The 14,419-nt window shown below is 46.9% G+C and overlaps 1 protein-coding gene and 1 pseudogene across 1 annotated transcript; both read left to right on the forward strand.

The window, feature by feature from the left end:
- Window positions 1-2,837: 2,837 nt before the first annotated feature.
- LOC112898289 lies at window positions 2,838-4,193 on the forward strand. Its single transcript, XM_025966643.1, has one exon. The coding sequence runs from the start codon at window positions 2,838-2,840 to the stop codon at window positions 4,191-4,193; it is 1,356 nt and encodes a 451-aa protein (XP_025822428.1).
- A 5,664-nt stretch (window positions 4,194-9,857) lies between these two features.
- Window positions 9,858-11,786, forward strand: LOC112898290 (annotated as a pseudogene).
- Window positions 11,787-14,419: the final 2,633 nt, after the last annotated feature.

The following is a 14,419-nucleotide window of genomic DNA, read 5'->3' on the forward strand; positions in this document are numbered from 1 at the left end:
TTTCTAGTGTACATAATATATAGAAAAATTGTTGAAGAGAGAAAACATATAGAAAACAATTTTTATGCAGAAGGCACTCCAAATGATAATTTAGAGCGTGAAATTTAAAAAGACTTTTGGAGATGCTTAGAGCATCTCCAAGAATAGAGATTTTGGTTAAAAATTACCCTCCAACAACCTTTTCAATTGGATATCTAAATATAGATCTCTATTTCGAATTTCTCGCTAGCTAAAGATGGAGAGCGCGAATCAAGTATATAGAAAACGACTTTTACTTAAATAACTCTCTAAATTATCATTTAGAGAGTAGATTTTAGAAAATATCCAAAAAATTTAGAGTAGATTTTAGAAAAATTCTTGGATATGCAAACGATTAGTTTTGCCTTGATATTATACTGAACAACAACAACAACGCCTACCAAAATTCCCTTTTTATCGTTGACACCGTTACCCAGCACAGCAAAGCCGAACTCCACCTGAGGCTCGCCAAATCCGTTTCGAAATGACAGCGCACACTTGAGGACACGAAGGGATATCCTTACCTCACGTAGGCCGCCGGCCGCGTCGAAGGACAGAGGCCGCAGCCTCCGCTTGAGCTCCTCCAGCCCCGCCATTGTTCCACAGCTCGTGAAGCAGAGCTGAGGCTAACTGAGAGGGCGAACGAACGCACAGCAGGGTGAGTGAGTGGGCTTGGCCCCTCTGCGCTTCCGACGCGACGCAGCGCGGGCGAGCCGGTAGGCACGCGGCGGCGCGGGTGGTGTTTGGTTACGTAGGTATGGTCGGAGCATGTGCCTTGCTATCTTCGGACGCCACGTAAAGCTTCCTCCGGCAAGAGACACCACGTGGGCACCGAAAAGGTTCTCATGTGCTCCACGTCGGCACCAGCATTATCCATCTGACTAGTCGATTCCTGTCTAAAATGTTAAAACAAAGGCTGATTGGATTGGATGGAGTACTTTTTAGCTGCTGTTGTCGTCAAGGAGGTCGTTGTTGTTGTGCATTGTTCTCTATTATATTATAGTTCAGTCTAGACTTAATCTTCTTTTCAATATAATCAGTGGCTCTCTTACCTCGTTCATTTTTAAAAATGGACACAGATACAGAATTCTTTATAAAGGGTGCGTTCGTTTGGCTATCTAATGGAGGGAAACATCTAAATTTTAGATAGCTGGCAACGAACGGGTATCTAATAGGACTGGTATCGTTGGTTTAGAGGCCTCCAATCTTTAGAGCCTTCGAGCACTCTAATGGGATTCGCGGTCTCTGACCACCACCCCGCGCGCCGCCTGCCCCCGGTCCTCCCCGCCCCGCGCCGCCGCCCCGCCGCCCCCGGTCCTCCCCGCCCTGCGCCGCCTCCCCGCCGCCCCCCGGTCCTCCCCGCCCCGCGCCGCCCTGCTCCTCCCCCGCGCGGCCCTGCTCCCCGCCGCGCGCCGCCGGCCCTGCTCCCCCGCCGCGCGCCGCCCTGCTCCTCCCCGCGCGCGGCCCTGCTCCCCCGCGCGCCGCCCGCCCTGCTCCTCCCGCGCGCCGCCCTGCTCCTCCCCCCGCGCCGCCCTGCTCCGCCCCCCGCGCCGCCCTGCTCCTCCCCCGCGCCGCCCTGCTCCGCCCCCCGCGCCGCCCTGCTCCTCCCCCCGCGCCGCCCTGCTCCGCCCCCGCGCCGCCCTGCTCCTCCCGCGCGCGCCGCCCTGCTCCTCCCCCCGCGTGCGCGCGCGGCCCTGCTCCTCCCCGCGCCGCCCTGCTCCTCCCCCGCGCCGCCCTGCTCCGCCCCCGCGCGGCCCTGCTCCTCCCCCGCGCCGCCCTGCTCCGCCCCCGCGCGGCCCTGCTCCTCCCCCGCGCGCCGCCGGCCCTGCTCCTCCCGCGCGCCGCCCTGCTCCGCCCCCCGCGCGGCCCTGCTCCGCCCCCCGCGCGGCCCTGCTCCTCCCCCCGCGCGCGCCGCCCTGCTCCTCCCCCCGCCCGCGCCGTCGTGAGTCAAGGCAGAGGTTTAGAGGGCTGTAACGAACACCCCTCTAAACATTAGACCTCTAAAATATTTATACCTCTAATTTATACATCTGTATTTTAGACCCCTCTGATGCGAAACGAACACACCCAAAGTTTCCGAACTAAAGTGCCACCTTTAGTTCCCTGCCGCGTGCAAAAGAAAACACGAGTGAAGAACACTCTACGCAGCACTGAAACACTGCTGTCAGTATTTCAAATTCAACCAGCTCCCGTGCTTGGAGGCCAGGAGAATCGCGACTCTCGAGGGAGGAGCTGTGTCAACTATTTGTCTTCCAAGTGAATCTATCGATCCCTCCCTACAAAAGAAGGTACCTAGAACTGTAGAACATGTGCAGCTAGCGGTCCAGGAGCCCCCGGGTGACAGTGGACTCTTGTGAGCAACGGAAGACGTTTGGAGGACCAAAATTCATCTGAAGTTTGAAATGCTGCGTTTTGAATCTGCAGCTGATGGCCTCTTTTCAGAAGGAAAACGTCAGTGCCTCAGTGGCTCGCTCAGCTTGAATCTTCATGCCTGATTCGATCACGAGACAGCCTTGCCGCGTTCCTACTTCACGCCATGGATTCCCGGTTCTGACCTTCGCTAGCACAACTCATCTTGTTCCCATTTTTTGCGGCATGAGGCACCGTTATAGCGTCATGAAACCGAAAAGAAACATCCAGCTGAATGAAGAAGCTATGCGTAGAGCAAGACAGCAATCTTGATAGGTCAATTTTCTCTGAAAAGAGATCACAGATCTGCTCTGAGATCAGGGCATGTTCATCCATGCGTGCGTATGAGCGTCACTGTACAAACTCTGTTGCCTGAATCAGGAAACTAGCTCCCGCTCCTAGGTTGAGGAATGGCTAGGAAGAGGAATTCCATTACCCTGCGACGGCGACTGAGGATCGCGGTCCGCCTGCTCCTGCTCCTCGTGTTCGCCGTCTTGTGCTACCTCCAGTTCCGGACCCTCAGCCGCTTCTCCCCCACCGTCCCGCCGTGCGACGACAGCAGCCGGCGCGCCCCCGTGGACGACCTCGTCGGCCGCCTCCGCGCGTCGGTCACCTTCCTCCCGCTCCGGGACACGCGGAAGCGCGCGGGGGAATGGTTCATCAGCGCCCTCAACGACAGCTCGGAGCCCGAGGGCGAGGCCAAGAACCTGGTCCTCCCGTCCGCGGCGTCCTCCGGCCGCGTCCTCTGCATGCACGCGCCTCCTCGGTCCGACGCCGCCTACGCGCTCGCGTGGCGCGACGCGCTGCCCCGCGGCGCGGCGCTCCGGCCCGGGCTGACCTTCGTCTCCGAGATGTCCTACGACTACCGGAACCTCTGGCACGGGCTCTCGGCGCTCGTCCCGTTCGCGTCGTGGCACGCGAGGAGCGGGTGCCGCGCCGTGCCGGCGCGGTGGGCGCTGTTCCTCCACGGCGCGGCGGTGAGGACGGGCACCAGCGGGTGGCTGGCGTCGCTGGCCGAGGCGGCGACGGGTGCGGAGATGTCCGTGGAGACGTTCCCCGACGCGGCCGACGGGCCGGCGTGCTTCGAGGAGGCGGTCGTGTTCCGGAGGCAGATGGAGGGCCTGAGCAGGGCGCGGCTGCTCGGGGCGTTCGACTTCCTGCGGTGCAAGGCCCGGGCACGCTGCGGCGTCGCGGGCGCCGCTTCGGGAGCCGGCCCACCGGCGCTGCGCGTCACGCTCCTGTTCCGCACCGGCGCGCGGGCGTTCAGGGACGAGGCGGCCGTGGAGCGCGTGTTCGAGGCGGAGTGCGCGCGCGTGGCCGGGTGCGCGGTCACCGCCGCGCGCTCGGAAAACCTGACGTTCTGCGACCAGGTGCGGCTACTGAGCGCCACGGACGTGCTTGTCACGCCGCACGGGGCGCAGCTGACGAACCTGCTGTTCATGGACCGGAACAGCAGCGTCATGGAGTTCTACCCGCTGGGGTGGAGGCAGAGGGCCGGCGGCGGGCAATTCGTGTACCGGTGGATGGCGGACCGGGCCGGGATGCGGCACGAGGGATCGTGGTGGGATCCCCACGGCGAGCCGTGCCCCGGCTCGCCGGACATCCTCAGCTGCTACAAGAACCGGCAGATCGGGCACGACGAGGCCTACTTCGCGCGGTGGGCGGCCAGAGTCTTCGCCGCGGCCAAGGAGCGCAAGACGCGACGCGGCGGCGGGGCGTTGGAAAAGGAGCGGCAACCGGAGGTGGCGGACTGCGGCTGCAGCTAGCTACGTGGCGTGGTGTGCTCAGCCTAACATGCAGGAAGGAATTGGAGTGGAACTGAAATAAGTATACTAGCCATCAACTTGTGCACATGCACGAGCTAGAATTTAGAAGATACATGAATATTATGTTCCGGAAATATACATGAACCAATGCGATTCATGAAATCAGAAAGTTTCTTAATTCTATATATTGCCGCTTTTAAAGGTAATATCTTAAATTCTCAATTTGTATTATCATATTATTTGTAACTGTCTTACATTTTTCATAACCCACTAGAACTAGTGCCAGTGAAAAGATGTATAACACATTATTTACAACACTCGCTCATCTATAATCTCTATTTCTATCTCTACTATTTCTAAAGCAAGCAATAATTTTTTGGTCCGTTAAAACCGAAATTCTAATCGGAACCCAGATAAATTAATCAGAATCTCAATCGGAACCCGGACAAATCAGTCGGAATGCCAATCGGAACTTGGATAATCAATACCTCACACGGTCAGGCACGGTCTGTACATGGAGTGAAAGAGCACAAAGTTGTTGGTCTCATGCAAGTCCGGGTAAAATTTATATTATCCGTATTCATTAAAAATAAATTTAATTACAAATCTTATAGTGCGTATCAATTTTGTGGCACCAAATTTATGTATCATTAGATTAATTATTAGTCAAAAGGGAATTTTGAATGGTCAAACTACACCTACTAAAAATTCGAGAGAATTACATTGGCAAAGTCATATATAGTTTCAATTTCCTACAATTTTTTTAGATTACTATGGAAAAAGTTTCAGCTTTGATCATACATATGTGAATGACTATAGACAACAAGCGATAACACAGCACGCAGGCTGCCTTAGCATAAGCTAGAAAACAAACTCCAACGGATACTAGCTGGTCTGATCTAGAGACAAGCCAAAAAGACTATAAATCAATTCTGCTTCTAAAGTTCCATCCCCATTTGGTGAAAAGCTCCATTACCACTCCTTCCAAACGTTGGCAGCTGTTTCTTTTCACCAAATTCGTCGCTTCCTCCTCATATAGCTGCGACCAGAACCTTGCCCAATAGGTCCCTGAAGATTACCTGCAAGTACATGAATAGACTATTCTGTGCCTTGCAGGATAACATCCATGTGGAAGAAATAAATATTCCGAAAAGGGACTATCAGCTTACATGCATAAACTACGATCAGTTGGCACTACTTTTCTGTACACACTTGTTTTATTTGCAGTCCATCAGTAAAGCTTAAGGTATGCTCGTCTCTATGGCAAACCTTAAACTGCTCCGAGTTGTCTAAGAGCGAAGATTATGCTCTATTTGGATGCAAAGTGCTTTTGCAGTTTAGAATGGTACCATGGTTTTGCAAAATGCTTTGGTTTTGGAAAGCTATGACATTCTGGATGTACAAAACTTATAGTTTAGAAAGCAATGATATATACATTGTTAGAACTGTAGTACTTTGGAAAGTTTAGAAAGTTCTGTTAACGCGGATGGTGGGAGGAAATTGAATTTCTTGACACTTCAGCAATCCTATGTAACTGCAGCTTAATACTTCTCATCTTATTTGACATTGTGATACACACAGCGAGCGGATTGATAGATGAGAAGAGCAACAAAACCTGTGGTCAAATTGGGTTTTGCTAGGTACTCTAAAATAATTACGGATCATCGATCTAGTGTCATATTACCTCCTATGAGGTAATAGTTTTAATATTTATTTTATATATTTTCAATAAAAATAGAGAAAATATCTTTCTATTAAAACTAACTTCCATGCATGATTAGATGATATCTAATATTTTTATTTTTTTCCTCATCATGTGGCCGGTCATTCCTATTTCCAGATTGGCAGATTGAGAGATGTGACTTTTTTTTATCACCCTCCAATCACGTCACAAATCCATAACCACATTGATACATGAGACAACATGTTTTTATCTTCTTCCGATCACGTCATATATTGCCAATCGTTTCTTACTCATGCATGTAATGTTTTTTTCGTTCTCATCACATGAACATTGACAATCATATTTTATGACATGGAATTTTTTGAATTTTTTTTTGACATAGTGCGTAATCTAATATGATCTTATAATAGATATGAGATGGGTGAGTTGTAACACTTTTTTTTCCTAAAGTGAGTTGAAAGACACATTATTCATTTCATTTTAAAATATGCGATTAATCACTTTTTGTGGGATTTTTTTTGCAAATGCAGGATTACAGTTTTTATGGAACGGAGGGAGTACATGATTGATAAACATAGAGTGCTGACACATACAGTTAATAGAATTCGCAACAAATTAAGAAAAATAATAATTAGCAGTTTGTTGCCGCACTAAGAGCATCCCAACAATGGCTCTCAAATCAGACCCTCTACCTTTTGAGTAAAAGCTCCCTTTATTTTTTGAGGACTAGTTTTTTACCTCAACTTCAGCATTAGCCTCTAAAGCTCACCCTCTTCTTTTAATCTAAAGGGTGGAGTCCATTTGTCAGTGGATATGAAGAGATTTGAAGGCCTCCCCAAAATAGGGGCTTTAGTTGAGGATTTGCTGGAGCGTGATTTTTTTATTCCACCCAAATTTAAGATGAGGATTATTTAGAAGGTTGCTGAAGTTGCTCTAACTATCTCTATATAATCTCCGGATTCCATTGCAGCATGGCGGCATGCAATAGTTTCTTTTTTACCTTTAATTAATTACTTTATCTTTCTAAATTCAAGGGTTTAGATTTATTTGGCCCCTTACCTCCTAGAAGGCTTTGCTACGGTACTTCGAAATGATTATGAAACGTTCATTTGATAGATCTTGATAATTATTATTATGAATTACCTCTCAGGAGGTAATAGGAGAAATATATATGTATATAGTTTTTATTTTAGAAAATAGGACAAAAGTAGCAAAATATCTTGCAATTAGATCTATTAGCTAGTCAAAATATTTTGCAATTAGCCAAAATGTGAACGCGTTCGTTAATATGCCTAACTGATAGATCCCTACATGCACACGTGTAGGATCCTGACATGAGTAACGTTTTATTTTCGAAATATGACCTGTACGATGCGTAATAACATGGATTAAGACGCGATCAATGTGCCATGGAAATTTCCCTAACCTGCTATATACGTGATAACTTTGAAAAAAAATATATGTAACCCTAACATGTTATAATTTCCCTGACATGATCTAATGTGACACGTGTGAAGTTGCAAAAAAAAAGGTTCGGCTAAATTTTCATGGCGGCATGCATGCATATGAACGTTGGACGTCCTCTTGCGATCCAACAAGTCTCCAGGCCCTTGTCCCATGCAAGATCGAGGCCAGTAAATAATTTTCCAATTTATACTACGCAACTATCAAACTATCAGCATGCATGTAACAAACTAGCAATCCCAACTACTTCTGAATTATTAGTCGTTTTGATTTTTTTAGATTTATAGATTTTACTATTATCTGGATATAATATATTTAAGCGCATAACAAAATGCAGGAAGTAAAAATAAGGGAGTTAGATTTTATCATGCATGTATACATGCAAACATGCATGCAGGTTGGTGCTAAATCCACGCTAATTAGAATATCCGGTTTGTTTCTGTTTTTCCGTTAGTTAATTATTTTTATCTCTTCAACGGTCAGATTTATTCGAATTCTTATGCCTCCTAGGAGATAATTGGAGTAGAGTAGCAAATCCCCAGGGATAGAACCAGAGATGTACGTGGTCTCCACCTCGCGGGAGCCGAGGTTGAGCGCGGAGCGGGCTGGGCGGCCGGAGAAGTGGGCCTCGGTGCAGAGGCAGATGGAGAAGATGGGGCGCGAAGAGGATGCCTGTTCGCTTATCTTGTGAAGACAAATTGGAGAGGAGCTGAATCATTGACTGCTACTAGCACTGTAGTACTTAGCTACTTATTCCGTCGAACAGTTAAACTATCTGCGTGTGAAATGGCCTGACTCACTTCAGAAGTATCAGCACATGTATTGCACGTACAGGCCGTTGACTTGGTTGCACTACTTGGTATGACGTGCATGCTCGGATCGGAAGAGCTTTCTGTTCCTTGTTAAGAAAAATCCAAACCAAAGCGTCTCCTTTAGCTCGCAGCATGCAAAAGGCAAACAGGAGTCGAAACTACTCCATGCAGAGAGTCATATGCAAAGTTTAGATTTTTATGGGGTGGATTTAAAACTCATCACCTTCAAACTCGTTCTAGGCACCTAAGAAACGGCATGCGAATTGAATGAGCTGATAAGGTAGTGACTCGGAAGTACTAGGTACTGAACTTCATCGCATGGAGATGTACCTGCATGAAGCTAGCCTGTGTAATCTTGATTAATCTTGCCGTCCATGGTAATTTAATTTATCGGTTCAGACGACGGCAGGACATATGGTAGATAAGTTCATTTTTGTGTTTGAAAATGTGTGCTTAACTGACGGTCTTATTTTTTAGCCGGAACGTGCATCCATTATTCCTGATCCTATGCCGTGTAGCTTTTCTACGTTTCTACTCCACACCACTGATGACCCGGTCTGGTTTTCACGTAATTCATGGTACTCCCCCTGTGCCATATTTAAATTTAGGAGTAAAATACACCACCGGTTCTCAAATTTGGTTCGAGATGTCATCCTGGTCCTTAAACTTGTAAAATACATATTCAGATCCGTAAACATACTAATCATATTACGTGAGGTCCAAATCACAGTTGCTTAAGCTAAATCGAAAGTTAGACAAATTGTTAAAATTAAAAAAATTATATACAATATATGTACACACAAAAATAATTCACACCAATTTATTTGTAAAAATATATTCAAAAAGCAAAAGATCTATATAAAAAATGTAAAACAAGAAACGCATATGATTAAATTCGTAAAAAATAAAAAGAATAAATTTTGGAGAAAATATTAGAGAAAAAATATTCTGCGTAAAGTTTTGAAATAAAATTTTGGAAAAAATTACAAAATATAAGAGTTGAGTAGAAAATTTCAAAACCCACATATAAGCTCCGCATAAGTTGAAACACTTCCATTTATAACTTTAAAAGTTTATCGTGGTACGATTAGCAAGTTTTAGGATCTGAATGCGCATTTTAAAAGTTTGGGAACCGGAATGATACCAGGAACCAAGTTCGAGGACCGGCAGTTTATTTTACTCTAAATTTAAATTCGTAAGAGCATCTCCAGCAGTCCCCCAATAACGTATTATTGTAATATTCCAATACCACTTTATTAGAGGAGATGCTTTACGGTTCCCTAATAATTTTAATTTTATTCCAATAAAACTAATATATTGGAAGAGTCAAAATTCTCCCTTTATTTAAGGGGAGTTAGGGTAAAATATTGAAACCAAATAATTATTAGGGAAAGGGATAGATATAATAATAATAATAATTTATTGGAGAAAAGATGTTCTAAATACCGTCTGAATTCCACACAATGAAACAATAATTAAACAGATGTGATGGCCAAGTAGTCACCATTTTTTGCGGCTGGAGGGGTAGCGTCAGTGTACCGAAAAGAAGCACCATGTATGTGTCCATGTGGCTTATCACAGATGATAGGTCAACGTGCGATCTCCTCAATTCCTCTTCATATCCATGCATGCATGCACGAGCACGATCCAGCACCATCGTCCTGTGCAGAAACGACAAGCGATCAAGCAGCTCGCCGAGTCACCATGGCCAAGAAGAACGGCGCCACGACGAACCTGCGGCTACACCGTCGTCGTCGTCGTCGTCGTCTCAAGACCGTGCTCTGCCTCGTCCTCGGCCCCTTCCTGCTCGCCGCCTTCCTCTGCCTCCACCTCCGAACCCTCGGCCTCTTCTCCCCCGCCGCCGGGTGCGCCGATCAGACCGCCGCCACCGACGACCTCGTCCGCCGCCTCCGCTCGCTCGCCACCTTCCGCCCGCTCAGGGACCCGCGGCGGGGGCTTGGTTCGTGAGCGCCCTCAACGACACGATCTGTTGGAAAATCCCACACGATGAGGCAGCTACACTCATGCACTAGTTTGCACTATATGGAAGAGAAGTTAACAGAAAAACACAAGATCACTTATACACCAACACAACAGATACGCATATAAGAATTTTCAGGCATTGCACACTAGAGCTCCTTTGCACTTTTTTATCTTGTTTCACTGTTTTAAGCAAAACAGATTACAGAACTTAAATAAGCACACACGCACAAATAAAAAGCCACGTCTAGCCGGACGATCCGGTCAAGCACTCCGTGGCTTATCATCACTAAATCACTTTCCTACATGTAAAACACATCTCTTAGCATGCAGGTCACCGCTCCTCACGCCAAGGCTCGTCCTCCACTTGACTCGGCACTCTCCAAGCCAAAGTGCACTCGTGCATGCAAGCACCTACATGCAGATCATAGCCTGCACTAGTCTAACTAATTCAGCGTACACACCTGACACGACTGACAACTCACACAATAGTAAACAATAAGATCAAGTCTAACACGACCGAGCCGGAGGGCGAGGCCAGGCACCTGGCCCTCCCTTCCGCGGCGTCTGCCGGGCGCGTCCTCTGCGTGCGCGCGCCGCCGGGCGTGGACGCCACCCGCGCTCGCGTGGCGCGACGCGCTGCCCCGCGGCGCGGCGCTCCTGCCGGAACTCGCGTTCGTGTCCGAGGCGGCCACGGGCGCCGAGATGGTCGTAGAGACGTTCCTGGATCGCGCCGGCCCCGTGTGCTTCGAGGAGGCGGTGTTGTTCCGGAGGCAGATGCAAGGCCGAGCAAGGAGCGGCTGCGCGGGGCGTTCGACCTCATGCGGTGCAAGGCCAGGGCGCGCTGCGGCGTCGTGGACGTGCCGCCAGGAGCCGGGAACGGCACCCGCGGTGGCGCCGCCGGCCCGCCGGCCGTTCGCGTCACCCTCCTGCTCCGGAGGGGCGCGCGGGCGTTCAAGGACGAGGCGGCTGTCAGGCGCGTGTTCGAGAAGGAGTGCGCGCGCGTGGCCGGGTGCGTGGTCACCACCGCGCACACGGACAACCTGACGTTCTGTGACCAGGTCTGTCACTTCCCACCACCAGCCCTGTTTGGAGTGCCGCCTAACCCGCCACGGCGTGCCTAACTTGTGGCGCTTAAAACGGCCGCCACACCTGCGGTGGGAAAAGTGTGGCGCGCCGTAGCGGGTTAGGCGGAACTCCAAACAGCCCCTAGCCTTATCATGTCCATTTTTTTTCCTTTTCTCTTTTTCTTTGCAGGTGAGGCTGCTGAGCGCCACGGACGTGCTGATCACGCCGCACGGGGCGCAGGTGACGAACCTGCTGTTCATGTACCGGAACAGCAGCATCATGGAGTTCTACCCGCTGGGGTGGAGGCAGAGGGCCGGCGGCGGGCAGTTCGTGTACCGGTGGATGGCGGACCGGGCGGGGATGCGGCACGAGGGATCGTGGTGGGATCCCTACGGCGAGCCGTGCCCCGGCTCGCCGGACATCCTCAGCTGCTTCAAGAGCCGGCAGATCGGGCACGACGAGGCCTACTTCGCGGAGTGGGCGGCCAGAGTCTTCGCCGTAGCCAAGGAGCGCAAGATGGGCGGTGCCCGCGGGGCGCCACCGGTAGAGCGGCTGCGGGAAGCAGCGGCCTGCAAATACACCTAGCTGCCCTGCCGTGGCGTGATAAACCTAACACTAACTGTGTTTTGGCATCGCGGTGAATCATGCTCTGGTTTGGTAATAAAAACAGTTTGAGGTGGTTTTGGTGTTCGAATAAACATAATTTTGGTCAAAGATTACTTTGAAAGATCGTCAAAAGCAAGTTGAATTGCAGTGCATTTGCCAAGTAAACAGAGCTCAATTGGTTTGGTTCCTTAGGGTTAAACGTTTCTTCTCATGTTCGAGTATCCAACTTAACATGGGTGATCGTAGTTTTAGCTATACTATCATTTAACAGCAGACTACATGATCCTCAACAGCGAGACGCATCACTTTCAGGCTCACATATGACTCTGGTCCAATTGCCAACTACAATGGTTAGCAGTAGAAATGCAAATTATATATATTTTGAATTATTGGGTCGACCCAAAAAATTAATAAAATAAATTAGAATGGCATCCTACATAAATAATTTGGAAGGAGAAATAAATTAGAGTGGCATGCCATCCTAATTAATTAGCTGACTCAAAATATACTATTAGGCTTTTGTTAGAATAGCGAGCGGTTGTGTCTGTGAACATGAACCATCGACGGCGACCAATGAAGCATTGGATGTTCTCTTTCAACCTTGCTTAGTTCTAGTTTCAAAAAAAAAACTTGCTTAGTTCTTGCTCTACGTAAGGACACTGGGGAGGATCAGTAAAGTTGCATGTACACGTATGCAGTAATGCCAAAATAATCAATAGCCATACTCACGTACATGACATGATGAACTATATTAACTTTAGACCATGGACTTGTTATCTCCATACTATTAAGCTATTTCAGGTGATACGTACATTTCGTACTGATGGTGGTTGACTTACTATTAAAGACGCTCTAATGATGCCACTGATCCGTGATCCGCGGAACGTAAAGGTGGCCAAGCAATGCCCTAATCCACAGCCACAAGCCGAAGTGCTGAACAGGCTACAAAGCCATCTCCCATTGACTCACTAGAAACGACGGAAGGAATGAAGCAGACAATGCTCAATGCCAACCTAATCATCTCACTCGATCGTGTTATCTTCGCCCTCTACCATTGTTCGTGATCGGTCCATAATCTAGGTGGTGCTAAAACTGACCCATTTGTTAGTTATCATCGGTCGTTTGGAATGAATAAAGGGAGAAAAATGATGGGAAAGCTGTAATCTCATGAAGCTTTCGGCTGACTTTGTGGTTGGGTTTTCAGAGATAAGATTCTCATCTCTCTAGCCATCACCCTCTCTTGTTCACGCGTACCTTTTTGTCAGTGTGAGATGCATCGCCTTTGGCCTAGAATCTAGACGTGGTGTATGGAACGTTGGCCACCTTGGCCAATCCAATATACACCTTTGTGTCAGTGTGTAATAAATGATAGGAGTGTTATATAAAATACACGGTATTTCTGTACCTATCTTATCCTTCAGTGATCGGAGGCTCCTAATCCTCGTGAGGTATGCTAAAAAAAAGATAAATTCTAGGCTTTCTCACAAAAATTAAAAACACTCAGCCATTAATTGTGTAGTCTCTAATCATCATCTTACTATTACTACTGTTACTAATTGGAGGCTCCTTTTTAAGACTCCAGGTGAAGCCACCTAAAATTCCAGGTGGACACTATAAAAAATTAGAGAAATTCTAGAAATTCTCACAAAAATTAGAAACATCTAGCCATCCATCCGACAAATCTAATCATAGTAGCCATTGGATCTATTATCTTTTTACATTAAATTACCCACTTCTGCCATTATGAAAGTAGGCTAAAATAATCCCTAAATATGTATCTAAATTACCCACTTCTACTATTATAAAATATAATCTAAAGTAACCCCCTAAACATGTATCTAAATTACTGCCATTATAAAAAGTAATCTAAAGTAATCTCCTAATCTTCATGTAAATTATCCACCTATGTCAAATGCAAATAATCCCTAAATTTGCATATAAGTCCAATTATATCATTATTAAAAGTTAAAGTAATCCGTAAACCTGAATCTAAATTGTATAATTATAACAAAATATTAAAGTGCACTATTATAAAATTTTAAATTACTATTTCTATCAATATTAATATATTCTTTATGTTATTGTTTATATAAAAATACTACTGATGATGTGTGTCACCATGTATTCAAGTATGAGGAAAGAGATAAGAATACCAATTTTTATATTGTTCACATAGTTCAAACAAAGGGTTCAATTAAATACATATTAAATATATATGGATGTGTGATGCAAAGTAAAAAAAGATTGTTACTAAATAAACCTAATGATAAACATGTATCTTTTAGTGTATTGTGTTAGAATATTTAATAGGTGAAAGAGAGCATGAGATAGCCCGTGCGGGAGCACGGGTTGATAGGCTAGTTCATATACCATTATAAAAAAGTTTAAAGTAACCTTAATCCTAATCTAAATAACCCACATCTGCCACTATAATAAATAATACCAATTAACCCTAAATATTTATTTAAATTATCAACATATGCCATTATAAAAAAGTAATCTAAGTAACACCTCGAAATTTGTATCCAAATTAAACATGTCTGCCATTATTAATAACATTAAATAACACCTAAATATGCCATATATAAAACTTATCCTAAAGCGCCCCAATA

This window comes from Panicum hallii, chromosome 6 (assembly GCF_002211085.1).
Source record: "Panicum hallii strain FIL2 chromosome 6, PHallii_v3.1, whole genome shotgun sequence".
Lineage (NCBI taxonomy): Eukaryota > Viridiplantae > Streptophyta > Magnoliopsida > Poales > Poaceae > Panicum > Panicum hallii.

Excerpts from the sequence above, each read along its gene's own strand:
- LOC112898289 (XM_025966643.1), top strand. The coding sequence starts at position 2,838 with ATGGCTAGGAAGAGGAATTCCATTACCCTGCGACGGCGACTGAGGATC.